The 13,772-nt window shown below is 43.7% G+C and overlaps 1 protein-coding gene across 1 annotated transcript in view; it reads right to left on the bottom strand.

Annotated features, from left to right (window-relative positions):
- The window catches only part of cdc73 (cell division cycle 73, Paf1/RNA polymerase II complex component, homolog), an 85,048-nt gene that overhangs the window by 15,061 nt on the left and 56,215 nt on the right, over nt 1-13,772 (bottom strand). The window contains exon 11 of the mRNA XM_080726179.1: nt 8,129-8,186. Within this exon, the coding sequence (XP_080582305.1) occupies nt 8,129-8,186 (58 nt within the window). The remainder of the gene's footprint in view (nt 1-8,128; nt 8,187-13,772) is intronic.

The following is a 13,772-nucleotide window of genomic DNA, read 5'->3' as shown; positions in this document are numbered from 1 at the left end:
CTACTTATGTCCAGCTGACAGTGATGATATAAGGCAGGGGTCTTCAAGGTTTTCAGGCCAAGGACCCCTTAGTTGAGAGAGAGATGAAGCAGGGACCCCCACAATCTTTTCATAGATACCGTATAGTTTCATCGTTTGACAGCACAATCATCAGTGTATTTTGGATTCATGTCAATTGGTGTTTTCAGACATTTAACTACTTTAACTGTCAACACTTTATAAACTTGACCTTTCACGCTTTACTTAGTCTGCTCTTTTCCCCCTTCTACACAAGAGCTCTTTGCAGAAAATAGCAGATCTCACAGAAATCTCTTTGCAGAAAATAGCAAGCTCACAACGCCTCGCGCTGCGAGGCGTTGTGAGCTTGTAGATCGGCTATTTTAGATCGGCTATTATTTTTGGCTAAAGTTCTCAGAATATGGACACAAGGGTTCAAGTGGTTAATATGAAACATTCGGTTTTGGAGGACGCCCTATATTAACTCTGAGGACCCCTTAGGGGTCCCGGAACCCCTGTTGAAGACCCCTGATATAAGGGCTTATTATATGTCCAGTTACTTTTTCATCAAACGGAGAAGAACATACTGTAGAAGATCTACAATCCCACCACGCCTCGAGGCAAAGCGACACGTTGTGGGCTTGTATGAGCCGTTATCATTTCGTTGGTTTGTTTTATGGTTCAGCTTGGGGATAGGTGTAAGATAGCGTTAAAATGAACCCCATGGAACATTACTGTCCAGGGCAACAAGACAAATCTCAACTAGACATACAAAAAAATCACACCCGTGTGAAGTGGAGCTGTGTGTGTGTGTGTGTGTGTGTGTGTGTGTGTGTAGATCATGTGTACCGATTTTTGTGACATTTGAAGAAAATATGTAGGAAAAGGAGCAAAAAGTGTGTTTTGGAGAAAATTCAAGATGGCGGAAAATCTATCCTGGCGCAAATGGGCGTGGCCTATATGGGGAGATGCGTCTTGACCCAAGGAATCCAGGGAAAAAATTTTAATTTTCCGATCCACGGTTCAAGAGTTACGGGGCAAAACGTAAAGTGGGCCGTTATAGCGCCACCATGAGGCCGAGTGATGTAATTATTTTTCGATTCATTCTTAAAATCATTATGAATCTCCTCTCCGAGGTTTGAAACTGTAGCTCCTATGGTTTACGAGAGAAAAATACTTGAAAGTGATTTCTTGCATTGTCCCATTATAAGTCAATGGGGACAATTAAGCGTCGTTTTTTACCGATTACGTCGGCATGGTAAGGCGGATCGGAACGAAAGGTAATAGAACACCATTCCCGGCCGAGCCGCACATTTTGATGTATATATTGCGCGAGTGGCGTAAATGGTGCGGCACAATTACGCGCCGAAGTCAGGCTACATACACACACACACACAGACACACACACAGACCCACACAGCCACGTATAGGGAGCCTGTGTTTCAGACAGCTCCAAAAATCGAACCTCTGTTCGAAGTGGAGCTGTGTGTGTGTGTGTGTGTGTGTGTGTGTGTGTGTGTATTGCAGTTGATGCTCAGGGCAGGCTAGACTCAACAGCACCTCTCTGGTCACCCAGGATCATGTGTACCGATTTTTGTGACATTTGAAGAAAATATGTAGGAAAAGGAGCAAAAAGTGTGTTTTGGAGAAAATTCAAGATGGCGGAAAATCTATCCTGGCGCAAATGGGCGTGGCCTATATGGGGAGATGCGTCTTGACCCAAGGAATCCAGGGAAAAAAGAATTTTAATTTTCCGATCTACGGTTCAAGAGTTACGGGGCAAAACGTAAAGTGGGCCGTTATAGCGCCACCATGAGGCCGAGTGATGTAATTATTTTTCGATTCATTCTTAAAATCATTATGAATCTCCTCTCCGAGGTTTGAAACTGTAGCTCCTATGGTTTACGAGAGAAAAATACTTGAAAGTGATTTCTTGCATTGTCCCATTATAAGTCAATGGGGACAATTAAGCGTAGTTTTTTGCCGATTACGTCGGCATGGTAAGGCGGATCGGAACGAAAGGTAATAGAACACCATTCCCGGCCGAGCCGCACATTTTGATGTATATATTGCGCGAGTGGCGTAAATGGTGCGGCACTAGTTACGCGCCGAAGTTTAGGCTACACGGACGGACGGACGGAGACACACACGGCCACACACACGGCCACGTATAGGGAGCTTGTGTTCCACACAGCTCCAAAAACAGTTTACAGCCATGTGTTTCTTCAGGTGTTGGTGGAGCCTCTCCCCTGCCCTACTTGTACTTTTCATTGGTTCAATATTTACATTATATTGACCGCTTTCACTTTCTTTCTTCCAAACACTGCAGATCTACAAGCTCAATACACATGGCTATTTAACCCATTTAGACCGGGTACGCATTATTGCGTATCATTATTTTATGCTCTAACTCACAGCCGCGTTGCGAAGCTTGTAGATCTGCTATTTTTGAAGGTTAGGGTTTTTTGAAAAACCTATGTTTCTATGTCAGCAATCTGGCTAGCCATCGTCAAAGAAAAGGTCCTTTTCACTTAACTGGAGCTCAGTTAGTCTGTTCTTGAGAGACTACTATGTCAGTGGTTCTCAAACTTTTTCATGTCAAGGATATTTATTTGGCCACGGACCCCCTTCTCAAAATATTTAATTCCAAGGACCCCCCAGAAGCAAAACCTTGAGTTACAAATGTCCGCTTAAAAATTACATATATTCAAAGATTTGCACATAACTTTCATGATTTTTTCAAAAAATAGCAGATCTACAAGCTCGCAGCGCGGCTGCTATTTTTCAATAGTTAAAGCATTCAATAATTCTAGAATGGCTAAAAAAATAAAGAAATAGAACATTGTTGAATAACTTTAGGTTGTGTGTGCCTGCCCAGAACAGGGACACCGGGGTTGATATGGTTAAAGTGAACTCGACAGAGGAACCCACATAACCCTGCGCTCTTACAGAACACATCTGCTTGTTCCACTGCTTGCACCTTGGTGTAATCATTTTCCCAGGGAGAGGGCATCATGGAACAGTAATGATTTTATATACGCAGCTTTTTTTTTTACCCGCTGGAGACCTCCTGGATTATTAACCCATTCAGTCCTAGAATTATTGAATGCTTTAACCAGTGAAAAAATAGCAGATATACAAGCTCACAGCGCGGCACCGAGTGCGTGTGTGTGTGTGTGTGTGTGTGTGTGTGTGTGTGTGTGTGTGTGTGTGTGTGTGTGTGTGTGTGTGTATTGCAGTTGATGCTCAGGGCAGGCTAGACTCAACAGCACCTCTCTGGTCACCCAGGGTACTACATACAGGCTACATACAGACCCACCCACCCACAAACATACCTACAAACATACCTACACACACGGCCACGTATAGGGAGCTTGTGTTCCACACAGCTCCAAAAGTCGTGAAAATGTGTGCAAATCTTTGAATGTATGTATTTTTTTTAAGCGAACGTTTGTAACTAAAATTTTGCTTCTGGGGGGTCCCTGGAACTAGATATTTGGAGATGGGGGTCCGTGGCCAAATACATATCATTTTGGGGGTCCTTCACACGAAAAGGTTTGAGCACCACTGACATAGTAGTCTCTCAAGAACAGACTAGCTGAGCTCCAGTTGAAGTGAAAAGGACCTTTTCTTTGACGATGGCTGGCCAGATTGCTGACATAGAAACATAGGTTTTTCAAAAAAACCTTAGAAGGATTCAAAAGACACTTATAGAATCGGGTCAAAATTCTAATTTTCACGATTTTTCAAAAATAGCAGATCTACAAGCTCGCAGCGCGGCACTCGGTGCCGCGCTGTGAGCTTGTATATCTGCTATTTTTCAATAGTTAAAGCATAAAATAATGATACACAAAATGTGTACCCGTTCTAAATGGGTTAATAACGCGGCGAGGAAAAGCAACACAAACACATAAATCAGATAAGAAAGCCATTATTGCAGGTACACCAAGGGGTATATGGTGATGATCACAGGAGTAATCCCTTCCAGACATTTTATTGGAGACCGACTCGAGTGAAAAGTAACAAAAGCCACAACAAAAACAAACTAACTTTGGAACACGGTATTGGTGATGGGAAATGTGTGTGTGCGTGTGGAAGAAAGGACTGATTGCGTCTTTGCATTTTTCTTCACTCCTCCAAATCCATCTTTTATAGTAGTGGTTCCCAAACTTTTTAGTTTGTGACCCAAAACTAAGAGAAATTAAGACGTTTGTCCGGGACACAAACTAGTGAAAACAGCAGATCTACAAGCTCACAACACGTCGTTTCAAGCGGCGTTGTGAGCTTGGTAGATCGGCTATTTTCACTACTTCTTAAATATTTGTTTTCTATATTTGTGGAATTTCTTATATTTTTCTTGGATATCTTCATGAAATTACTGACAAAAATCATTGAATTTGTTTTTAATTCATGGATTTTTTTTTCTTCTTTTTTGTAATTTCTTTTTTTTGAAAATGTTTTGAAATAATACTATAAATATATAAAAATATCCACCTGTTTCCGCAAGACTTTACTGTAGCATTATCTGTGGGACACTTCCGGTTAACAGCAGACATACAAGCTCACGTCGCGTCCCGGAAATGCCGCTCGCCTTCTGCGCAATGCACAATGGGACGTTGGAAAGTTGTGGATACAAAACAAGAAATTCAGGGATCCATAAAAATGTGTCCGCGACCCACAGTACCAGTGCTTTAAAGCCCCTGCTAGCATCGAACGCACGCTACACGGGTTACCACAACGCACCCGTTGTTCACAAGGACTAAAGCCACACTGGAGGCGTCAATTGGACACGCCAAACACGCCAAAGCTTGTCTCCCGGAACGCCGTTCTATTTTGGAGCGTTGACGTGTAACACAGGCCTTCCGAAATGAGTTGGCGTCATGATGACGCTCGACGCTCATCATTGGATTGTGTCAGTGACACCACGTCACTTGTCACAGCCTTTACATCAACCCAGTTTATGAAGAAAAGGATGTATAAACAACAAACTAAAAACACACACACACAGAACCTTACATAACTGTGCAGACACACACACACATACAGAGACTTCTCAACAAAGCAACAGCAGCGCGGGTGCAGCAGTGTCTCGGGGTCAGAGCTGTACTGGAAGAAGGCGAATAAGAAGCATGATTCATCACAGGCACAAAGACTGGGATTGAAGGTTCCCAGCGATGGATGGCTGGAGGAGGTGACCTCTTGTTCTAATTTTTCACTGCCACCACAACCCCCCCCCCCCCCCCACCCCCACCCCCCCTGGTTTGACTGTCAAGAAATGCTGTGCTACGAGGGGATGTTTTTTTTTTTTTATTTAGATTTTCTTTACAGCCCCCAACCACTTTGTTGGCTTGATCATGCTGATTAGGATGTGGGATGAAAGCTATTGGATTCATTAGTAATGTATGTTTTGTCATTTATATATACTCTGATGTACGATGGTGCTTTAAGTTTAACTTCCATTACAATATTAATGTATTATGTTTCATTGGGTTGATGATATTGTAGAAATACAAAAAAGAAATCAGATTTGGGACCCATGGCCCATCACACACCCACCGGATCATTTGCAAGCTGAAAGAAATGTGTGTCGCAGGCTATGACGCAAATCTTTGTCTACAGAAATGTTGAAATGTAATATTTATTCTACACATTTTTGCAGCATCGGAAAGCGTTAAGAATGTTTGTGTCATGTTTGTCCTCCTACAGAAACCATATTAAAACAAAAATTATATATTAATATTGTAGGTTGACGATGCTTAGATGCCAATTTGAGATGTTTTTCATTATTATAGCGTGTTTTTATTGATGTCTCTATGAGAGCTGCAGTAACACTTGAATTTCCACTCGGTATGAACAAAGTACAGGTCTACCCTACCCACCCAGCTACCTACTGTACTGTACCCATCAACCTGGTGGACCTATTTTTGGACAATTTCCAAACATGTTTCCCCCAATTATAGTGAAAAAACAGGTCATCTATAAATATGTGATGTGGTGGAGAAGTCACTGCAACACTGCAAATTAAATAAAGTATTTATGGTGCACGGCTCAATAATATCATGAAACAGTGAAGAAGTTGGCAGCACACAAGGAATCTCCTTTCACATGATTTATTTACCTCTTGGACAGACAATGAACGTACGTTTCGACCCGACAGGTCTCTGTCCAAGAGGTAAAAAGGAGTGTGCTGGCAACTTCTTCACTGTCTCTTTGTGTTACAATGAAGCATACAGGGATGAAGCAGGACTCTAGTTGGACCAGTCTCTTTCCCAGCGGCTTCAAACCTAATCCAAACTCCATTGCATTTACTCTGCAAGCGGCACCGACCGGTGAAAGATGCACTGTGAAAAGACGGATAGGAAAACGTTCATTTCAAGCACAAGGAATGTCGTTTCCGCAGTGACAACCTTTGACATCCTAATGGAACTAGTTCAGAGAAGGAGAATAAATAATAATAATCCAACTCAAAACCATTTAGTGATTTTGGGGTTGTCATTAACTCATACAGGGCCAGATTTCCAAAATATGAATATGAATGTGCGCTTATAACGCCAGGAAATAGCTATTTTGTATCCCCCCAGACCACCTTAACCAGACCACCTTAACGAATGCACGTTCATCATACCATACCACCAGATGACCACTAGAGACCACCATACACCATACACTGACATGGTCCCATGTTAAGCCTGTTTAAATCCACATAACAGGATGAGACGCTGACTTGGTCCTCATTGACTTAACATGGACGGGCCGCCGGTCACCATTTCAGCTCAATACTGTTCAATTCGTGCTTGATCGTCTCAAACCACCATTGGTATGGGCATCGGGACGTATATAGATGCCACACAGAAAGTTTCAGAATCAAAATCCGACCTAGTGAAGCTACGTGAGGGTCGGATGGTTGCATTGAGGCTAACGCTAGCAGAGGCCTGTTGTCAACAGGAAGCCCTGGTTTAAAGGTGACGTCATAATCGTATCCTTTTTTTTCCACGGTTTACGTGTGGACATTAGCTGAGGTAAGCTAACCATTTCGCTCCGTCTATAAACACATATTAAAATCTTAAACAATGCTTTTATATAAAAGTCGCTCCGAGTCGCTCGGCACCAAACGCCATAGTGAACTAGTCGCTCGTAAAGTCGCCCGGCGCTAACTGAGTTAAGTGCTCTGTGACGAGTTCAGAATGTTCAGCTATGTAAATTCTATATTAATTCACTGCATGGGGAATAGAGGATGACAGGTATGCGGCGGTGGCTGAGTGAGCAGAGGGGTCACCTGGGAACCGGAAAGGTCAAAGTGTCCAAGACACTTAACCTCTAATAGCACGCCCACCCTCCCCATACGCTCAACATGGCCATCTGAGCAGCCATCAACTGGGTGAAGCTGAATCTCCCCTGCGGGATCATAAAACCTGGAAGGTTTTAGACTTGTGGGACTGTAGGTAGATGGGTTAAGTAGTAGTTCTCACGAACTCAGGTCCGTTTCACTAAGTATAGAGAGTGGTTAACCTGAAGTGATATAGACCAGTAAAGCCCTTTGCACACAGGCGCGTTTAACCGCACGGATAAAACGGACAATATAATTTTTTTAAAAGAAAACAATGATTCTCTATGACCTCATGCACACCGGCTCCGAATTAGCCGTGCGACGAGTGGCTGCCGCCGTGCGTTTTTTTCTTGATCGAACCCAGTTCGATTTGTGCGTCTTGTCGCATGCGGTAAAAAACTAATCACTCCTTTTATGACAACTTTTGCTGTTTACTGCTTTGCGTGATTTTAGGACAAAATCTGTAGGAGCAGCGTCCAAAAATGTGTTTTGCAAGAATCGGCCTCATGGTGAGAGAGGCCATGTGAGAAATGAGGGGTGGAGGTTGTGGTTTCGCAGCCAAGGAGTGTGTGTGTGCAAAGTTTGGCATGAATAGGGGCAACGGTGGCGGAGATATGAGTAGGGCAAAAGTGTGACGTGACGTGAGACTGACAGACTGACTGAGAGCCAGTGGAGGTTTTGAAAGTAACTGCGACCTGACGGTCGCAATTAATATTAATCAAAGTATCCCGTGGCACCCTAAGGTGTCACAGCGGCGCCCGCTTTGAGAAACCCTGCCCCTAGTGGTGGTGTAGAGGTACTGACCTGGACGGGGGACGGGCTGCAGAGCTGGAGTCTGGGCCTTCCGGGCTGACGCTCCCTCCTGCACAACACACACACACACAAAACAGAGTCTTTAACAGAGTTGCATCAATTTAAGTCCTAAGTGTCCTTAGAGAGTTGTAGCCTTTTACTGCCGTTTACTGCGCACTAAGGTGCCGGCTACACGGAGCTGGATATTTATGAAGCTAGACATTTCTTTATGCGTTTGGGGCTTGCAGCCACACAAAGCTGGATATTTCAGCTGCAAAGCTGGATATTTTTTAAACCGGATAAATAAGTGGAGAGATTGAAAAATATCCGATTCACTGGATCCGTGTAGACAGGGAACCCGGATATCTCTGAAGACTTTACTGTACGTGTGCTTGTTAGACCTAGATATCTTTGTCGTGTGGATATCTGAAAAACCGGGATATATGAAATATCCAGCTCCGTGTGGACCTAGATATTTTTCTATGTGGATATGTGAAAAAACGGGATATATGAAATATCCGGCTCTGTGTAGCCTATAGTGAGCTGCAGTAACACGTAAAGGTGTGTGCTCAATAAATAAAATAAATCTAAACTAAAAGCGGATCTCAAATCTCTTGTAGCAGCAGATATGGAATATGTATATGAAGTGGGTGGTGCTAAAGTGGCGTCCACAGCAGTGATCTAGGGATGGGATGGGACGATAAGCAATATTATCGTTTATCGTGATTAAAAAACACTCACGATAATCGTATCGTGGAGATTTCATTTATCGTCCTCCTTCATGCACTGGGATCAGTTCACATTTATCAGGTACCATTTAAACCCCCTATTGGTAAAACCTACTTATAATATACAGTACGTACTTGATAGTGTTTTTTTTTACTCTCTACCAAATCTCTTTGCCAAAAAATAGCAGATCTACAAGCTCACAACGCATCACGTTGCGACACGTTGTGAGCTTGTAGATCTGCTATTTTTCCAGTATCATCTTTAGTAGACCGCCAAGTTAAAGGAGAACTAAGAAGCAGGTGTGATGCTCCGTGCAGGAGGGAGTTCTATTTAAAAAAAGAAAAAAAGCCAACCCACCTCCCTCGTTTCGTATTCATAGAATTCCGCTTATGAAAAATGGAGGTTTGCGGCGCTTTACCAATTTGTTGCTCATCCTCCCACTTTCCTCCAGGGCCCTATCGATTCCCCTTGGAGAAAATGAAGTGTGTGTGACTGTGTGTGTGTGTGTGTGTGTGTGTGTGTGTGTGTGTGCGCGCGCGTGTGTGTGTGTGAGAAAGAGAGAAAGATGAAGGGGCAGTGCTGAGGGTCACACCCCTGCGGTCTAGTTGTAATCTATCATTCAGTGACATTCCCACAGGCTGGAGCACACGCTCGCATGACCAGGACCTTTGGAAAACAACGCAGCCGTGGGCTGACTGGCGGAGCGACCCCCCCCCCCCCCTCGGCGGCTGTTACCAAGTGCCGATACGGTCAGGGACGCGGTGGGGGGGGCAAGCGACACAGAGAATGACACTCAAGTGATATGACAGAGTGGTGAGAGTAGGTCGCTTGTATATGAATAAAAACACTCTGGTCGGGCGCCCGCTGGCCTACTGGTCCAGGCGCATACCACTTAGGCATTGCCACATAGGCATGGATGCCTGGCCGGCGTCGCCGGTTTGATTCCCGATCCGGACGACCTTTGCCGCGTGTCACTCCCCATCTCTCCTCCCATTTCCTGTCAGTCTATTGTCCAATATCAATAAAGGGATAAAAGCCCAAAAAACTAATCTTATTATTATTTTTTAAACACGTGTGTCGTGTGGTGCACGCCAACTCCAGGACACTAGGATTTTTAACTCATTCCCAGCTTGAGTTTCCCTGAGTTATATCCTTTGTCTTTCCCTGCCAAGCCTGAGTATCCCGAGTTTTAATTCCTACTTCCCGGCATAATCGCGAACCGGAAATGCATGTTGGACCCCAGAACAACTGCTTTTCCCGTTTACTTCCTGCTCTTCTTGTTTACTTCCTATGCAAACATAACTGCAGCTATCTCATGAATGCCTGAATCGTGCACGTTTCAGGCGTTAAAAACAAAATGGTGGCAGTGAACCCCGAAAGTATTTTTTTTTAATGGCAGTAAATGAGTTTAAGCTTCCAAAACAAATTAAGATACATAGCAATCAGGTAGCTCTCGTGCACATCCGGGATGGATCTTTGTCAATCCCGCAGGGGGGAAATTCAGGTGCCAGAGGCAGCAGAACAGTTAAGTTACAGATACAAGGACAGATGTCGTAAATGCAAATATGTTAGCATTAAGTACACGGAAAGTACAGAAGGAAATCAAATGTCGTTACATCACAGAAATACAACAGTACAGTGTCATGGAAACGTGGGTCACCCCTGCAATACAGAACGTGCAGACCAGTGGAGTGCTCCAGGATATCTTTATTTGGGTCCAGAAGTGCCCAGATATTGTTCTCTATGATACAAGTTGTCCCTGTTGAGCACTGACGAGCCCTTCTGGCTGAAGCGTGCAGACATCTCCTTAAAGCTATACTGTGTAAGTTGCTCAACTAGTGGTCAGTAGCGTCCGCGTCTTTCGGCCGTTTTTCGCCGCGGACCGGGCCTCACACCCCCGCGTCACCCCCGCGTCTGCCTCCATCTCGCCGAGATCTATCTTTGGAGGGGTCCCTGGTTCCTGTGCGTTCAGGCATTCCGGAGAAACGGAGTGTTTCACCCGAGTATAGATAGAGACACACGGGCGCCTACAAATATGGCCGCCCTATTGTGATAGCTAGCAACCCCACTTCAAGATGCGCTGTGATTGGCCGGCAGTGTATAACCCTCGCTGTGATTGGCCGGTAGTGTATGATGACGTCATTTTGCCGGGAAATCCCGCCCCTGTCACTGCTAGAAGAAAATATATAAAGAGAAGGCTTCAGAAGCTGAAAATAACGGAGTGGGTGTTCTAAAACTTTAGCGATTTAAGAGTTAGGACAATTTTAAGATTTGTTTTATAAAAAAAGTTACATGGTATAACTTTAACAGTACAGTGTTCATTTCGTTGACTAAGACCAATTAGTTTTCCCCAAGGGCCGAATTATGTCTAGGGTACCAAGCCGAGAGCCACAACATTGCGGGGGGCAACAGTGGCGTTCCGATACTCCAGCGACAGTTCAGATATCGTCGTTGTCGGGTGAAAATCTTGTATGTCCAAAACTGTTTGTTTTGCATTTATCATTTTAAAAAATGATTTAACCTAGTGAAAACAGCCGATCTACAAGCACACAACGCCTCACGATGTGCGTTGTGTGCTTGTAGATCTGCTGTTTTCACTACTTTTGTGCGACGGCCTTGTATGATGAAGCAGGGCTTTACTTTGCGAAAGAACATACAAATTTGGAGAGACAAGGTTTCCACCTGACAACAACGATATACTAGTGTTGTTGCTGCTCTTATACCACCATTATTACTGGGGTTGGTGGGGGCCAGACAGTAGCCTATTGGGGAACCCTGGACTAGACTAAGGCGAAACTATTTCAGATAACTAAAACAGGACTAAGTTAATGGTGTGTTATTCAAAAGACTAAATCAGAATGGTGTCAAAATGAACAGCAAAACATCCGTGCAGAGTGTCAGTCAGTGTCCGTGCGGTACTGTGATACGGGAGAGTGTTCTTCGCAGGTCTTTCAGTCCGAGTGTATCAAAAAAGCACCGTTGCTCCGACCAGTTTAACATTCACCAGGTTAGCATTCACCGGCGTCGGCAGGTTAGCATTCACCATGTTAGCATTCACTAGCGTTAGCTTTACTGAGGTTAGGGTAAAGGTTTAGGTGCATTCTCCGTCCCCCCCGACTTTGGTCACCTCCACGCAGCCAATCACAAGCTTCCGCTGCCTTAACCCAGTTGCTTTTTTGATACACTCGGACTGAAAGACCTGCAAAAAACACTCTCCCACTGTGATACGTGTTACTCCAGGGCTGTGAAAAAAATGTGTTTATTAAACAGAAAAGACGTGAGGAGTGCGTGTCTTATGCAAAAACCACACCAAATCAAACTTCATGCTTGAAGCAGTACGACTGTGAGCGTCGCATTTGCCAATCTTGTCACCACATTTGAGAACTCGATATTAAGGAGATCTTGACACATCTGCCAACTACTCTATTTATACCCATTCTTTAATTCACCACTTCCTATTTTTCTCTCCGCTTTCGTAATAGCTACAGACCAGTGTTTATCAGCAGAGTCACATGAGCGTCTCTCAGCTGTAACTTAGTACTGTATATACACACACAGACACACACACACACACACACACAGCACACACACACACACACACAGACACACCCACCCACCCAGCTGAATAGTGTCAAAGAGAAATATGATGTCCAATCCAAGGTGACGAGTAGATGTTCCGTTTATTTAGAGACAATAGCAACAAGTCCATTTAAAACAGCATAAAGCAACTCAAGTATAAAACCTTCTCTGCCCTCAGCCTTGTGCTTCGGTACAGAGCTCCTTCTCCCCAGCAGCGGCCTGGGTCCAGTACTGTCTCTCTACATACAGTCAGCTATATAGATAGATAGGCCAGGCCTGTTTTAACACAGCCAGCCTGTTGCAGCTGCTAGTCCTAATAGCCTACCTAAACAAGGCACAGGTTACAACACTATGCTATATCAAGAATAGGTTAACAGCTGCAGGAGATCCACTTATGGATCGTGCCACGGGAAAGAGTGACACCTAATAGTCACACAGTATGACAGTCATAGATCAAATAACATTTTTGTTCATTACAATGTTTTACTAAATACTTCATAATTTCCATGACAATAGCGCTCTTCTGTAGGCCTGGGCAAATACATCAAAACAGATATTCAAATAATCAAGCCCTTTTTTTCCCCCTTATAGAACAAATCAACAGAAAATGTATCTAAGATTTGTTTCTTACTCTCCTCTTTTTTTTTAAATGTTTTAATACCATTATAATAACACTTTGACACCCTTAGTTTTAATCAAACTAATGTAGAATACTGCCAAGGCTTCTTCCTATTGTTTTTTCGAGGGCTCCGTGTGTACACAGCATATGTCAATTACTATGTACCCGGGAGGTTGCGGTCATGGGAGTCGAACGTCTTTTTTTTCACACAAGAGAAGAAAAATATAACTGCAATGATCCATGTTACTTTTCTCAGAAGGCAACGCTGTAACTTAACAGATTACTCTTTTAATGGCAATAAGTACGCTGTAACGTAACAAGTTACTTTTAGAAGTAACGTTACGCAACACTGCTCACGCCAGGTTGGTTCTCAACCTGTGGGTCCCCAAATATTTTTGGGGGGTCCCCAGATGATTAAATAATGTGCAACCATGTTTTCTCACTCAACAGTAAACAAACCAACATAACGTTTAAGTATATAGTAACTTAAGGCTGGGCAATATATCGAAAATGTATCGATAGCGAGGTATCAACATGCAAGGTATACATATCGACGAAGACGGCTTCAAAAAAGCAGTCCATCTGTAACCAGGTGTGGTTATTTCAATAAATCCTACCTAACCCTTCTATGTGTACTGTGCAGTGGGCATGCACAGATGCTATTCATTATCTGGGTTAGGTAGGCAGTGGACCTTAAGCAGAAAAAAAAACATTAAAAACCATATGATG

The sequence above is a fragment of the Nannobrachium achirus genome (genome assembly GCF_963921795.1).
Source record: "Nannobrachium achirus genome assembly, chromosome: 5".
Lineage (NCBI taxonomy): Eukaryota > Metazoa > Chordata > Actinopteri > Myctophiformes > Myctophidae > Nannobrachium > Nannobrachium achirus.
The sequence above is the reverse complement of the archived record's forward strand: the minus strand, read 5'-3'. Positions and strand labels throughout refer to the sequence as shown.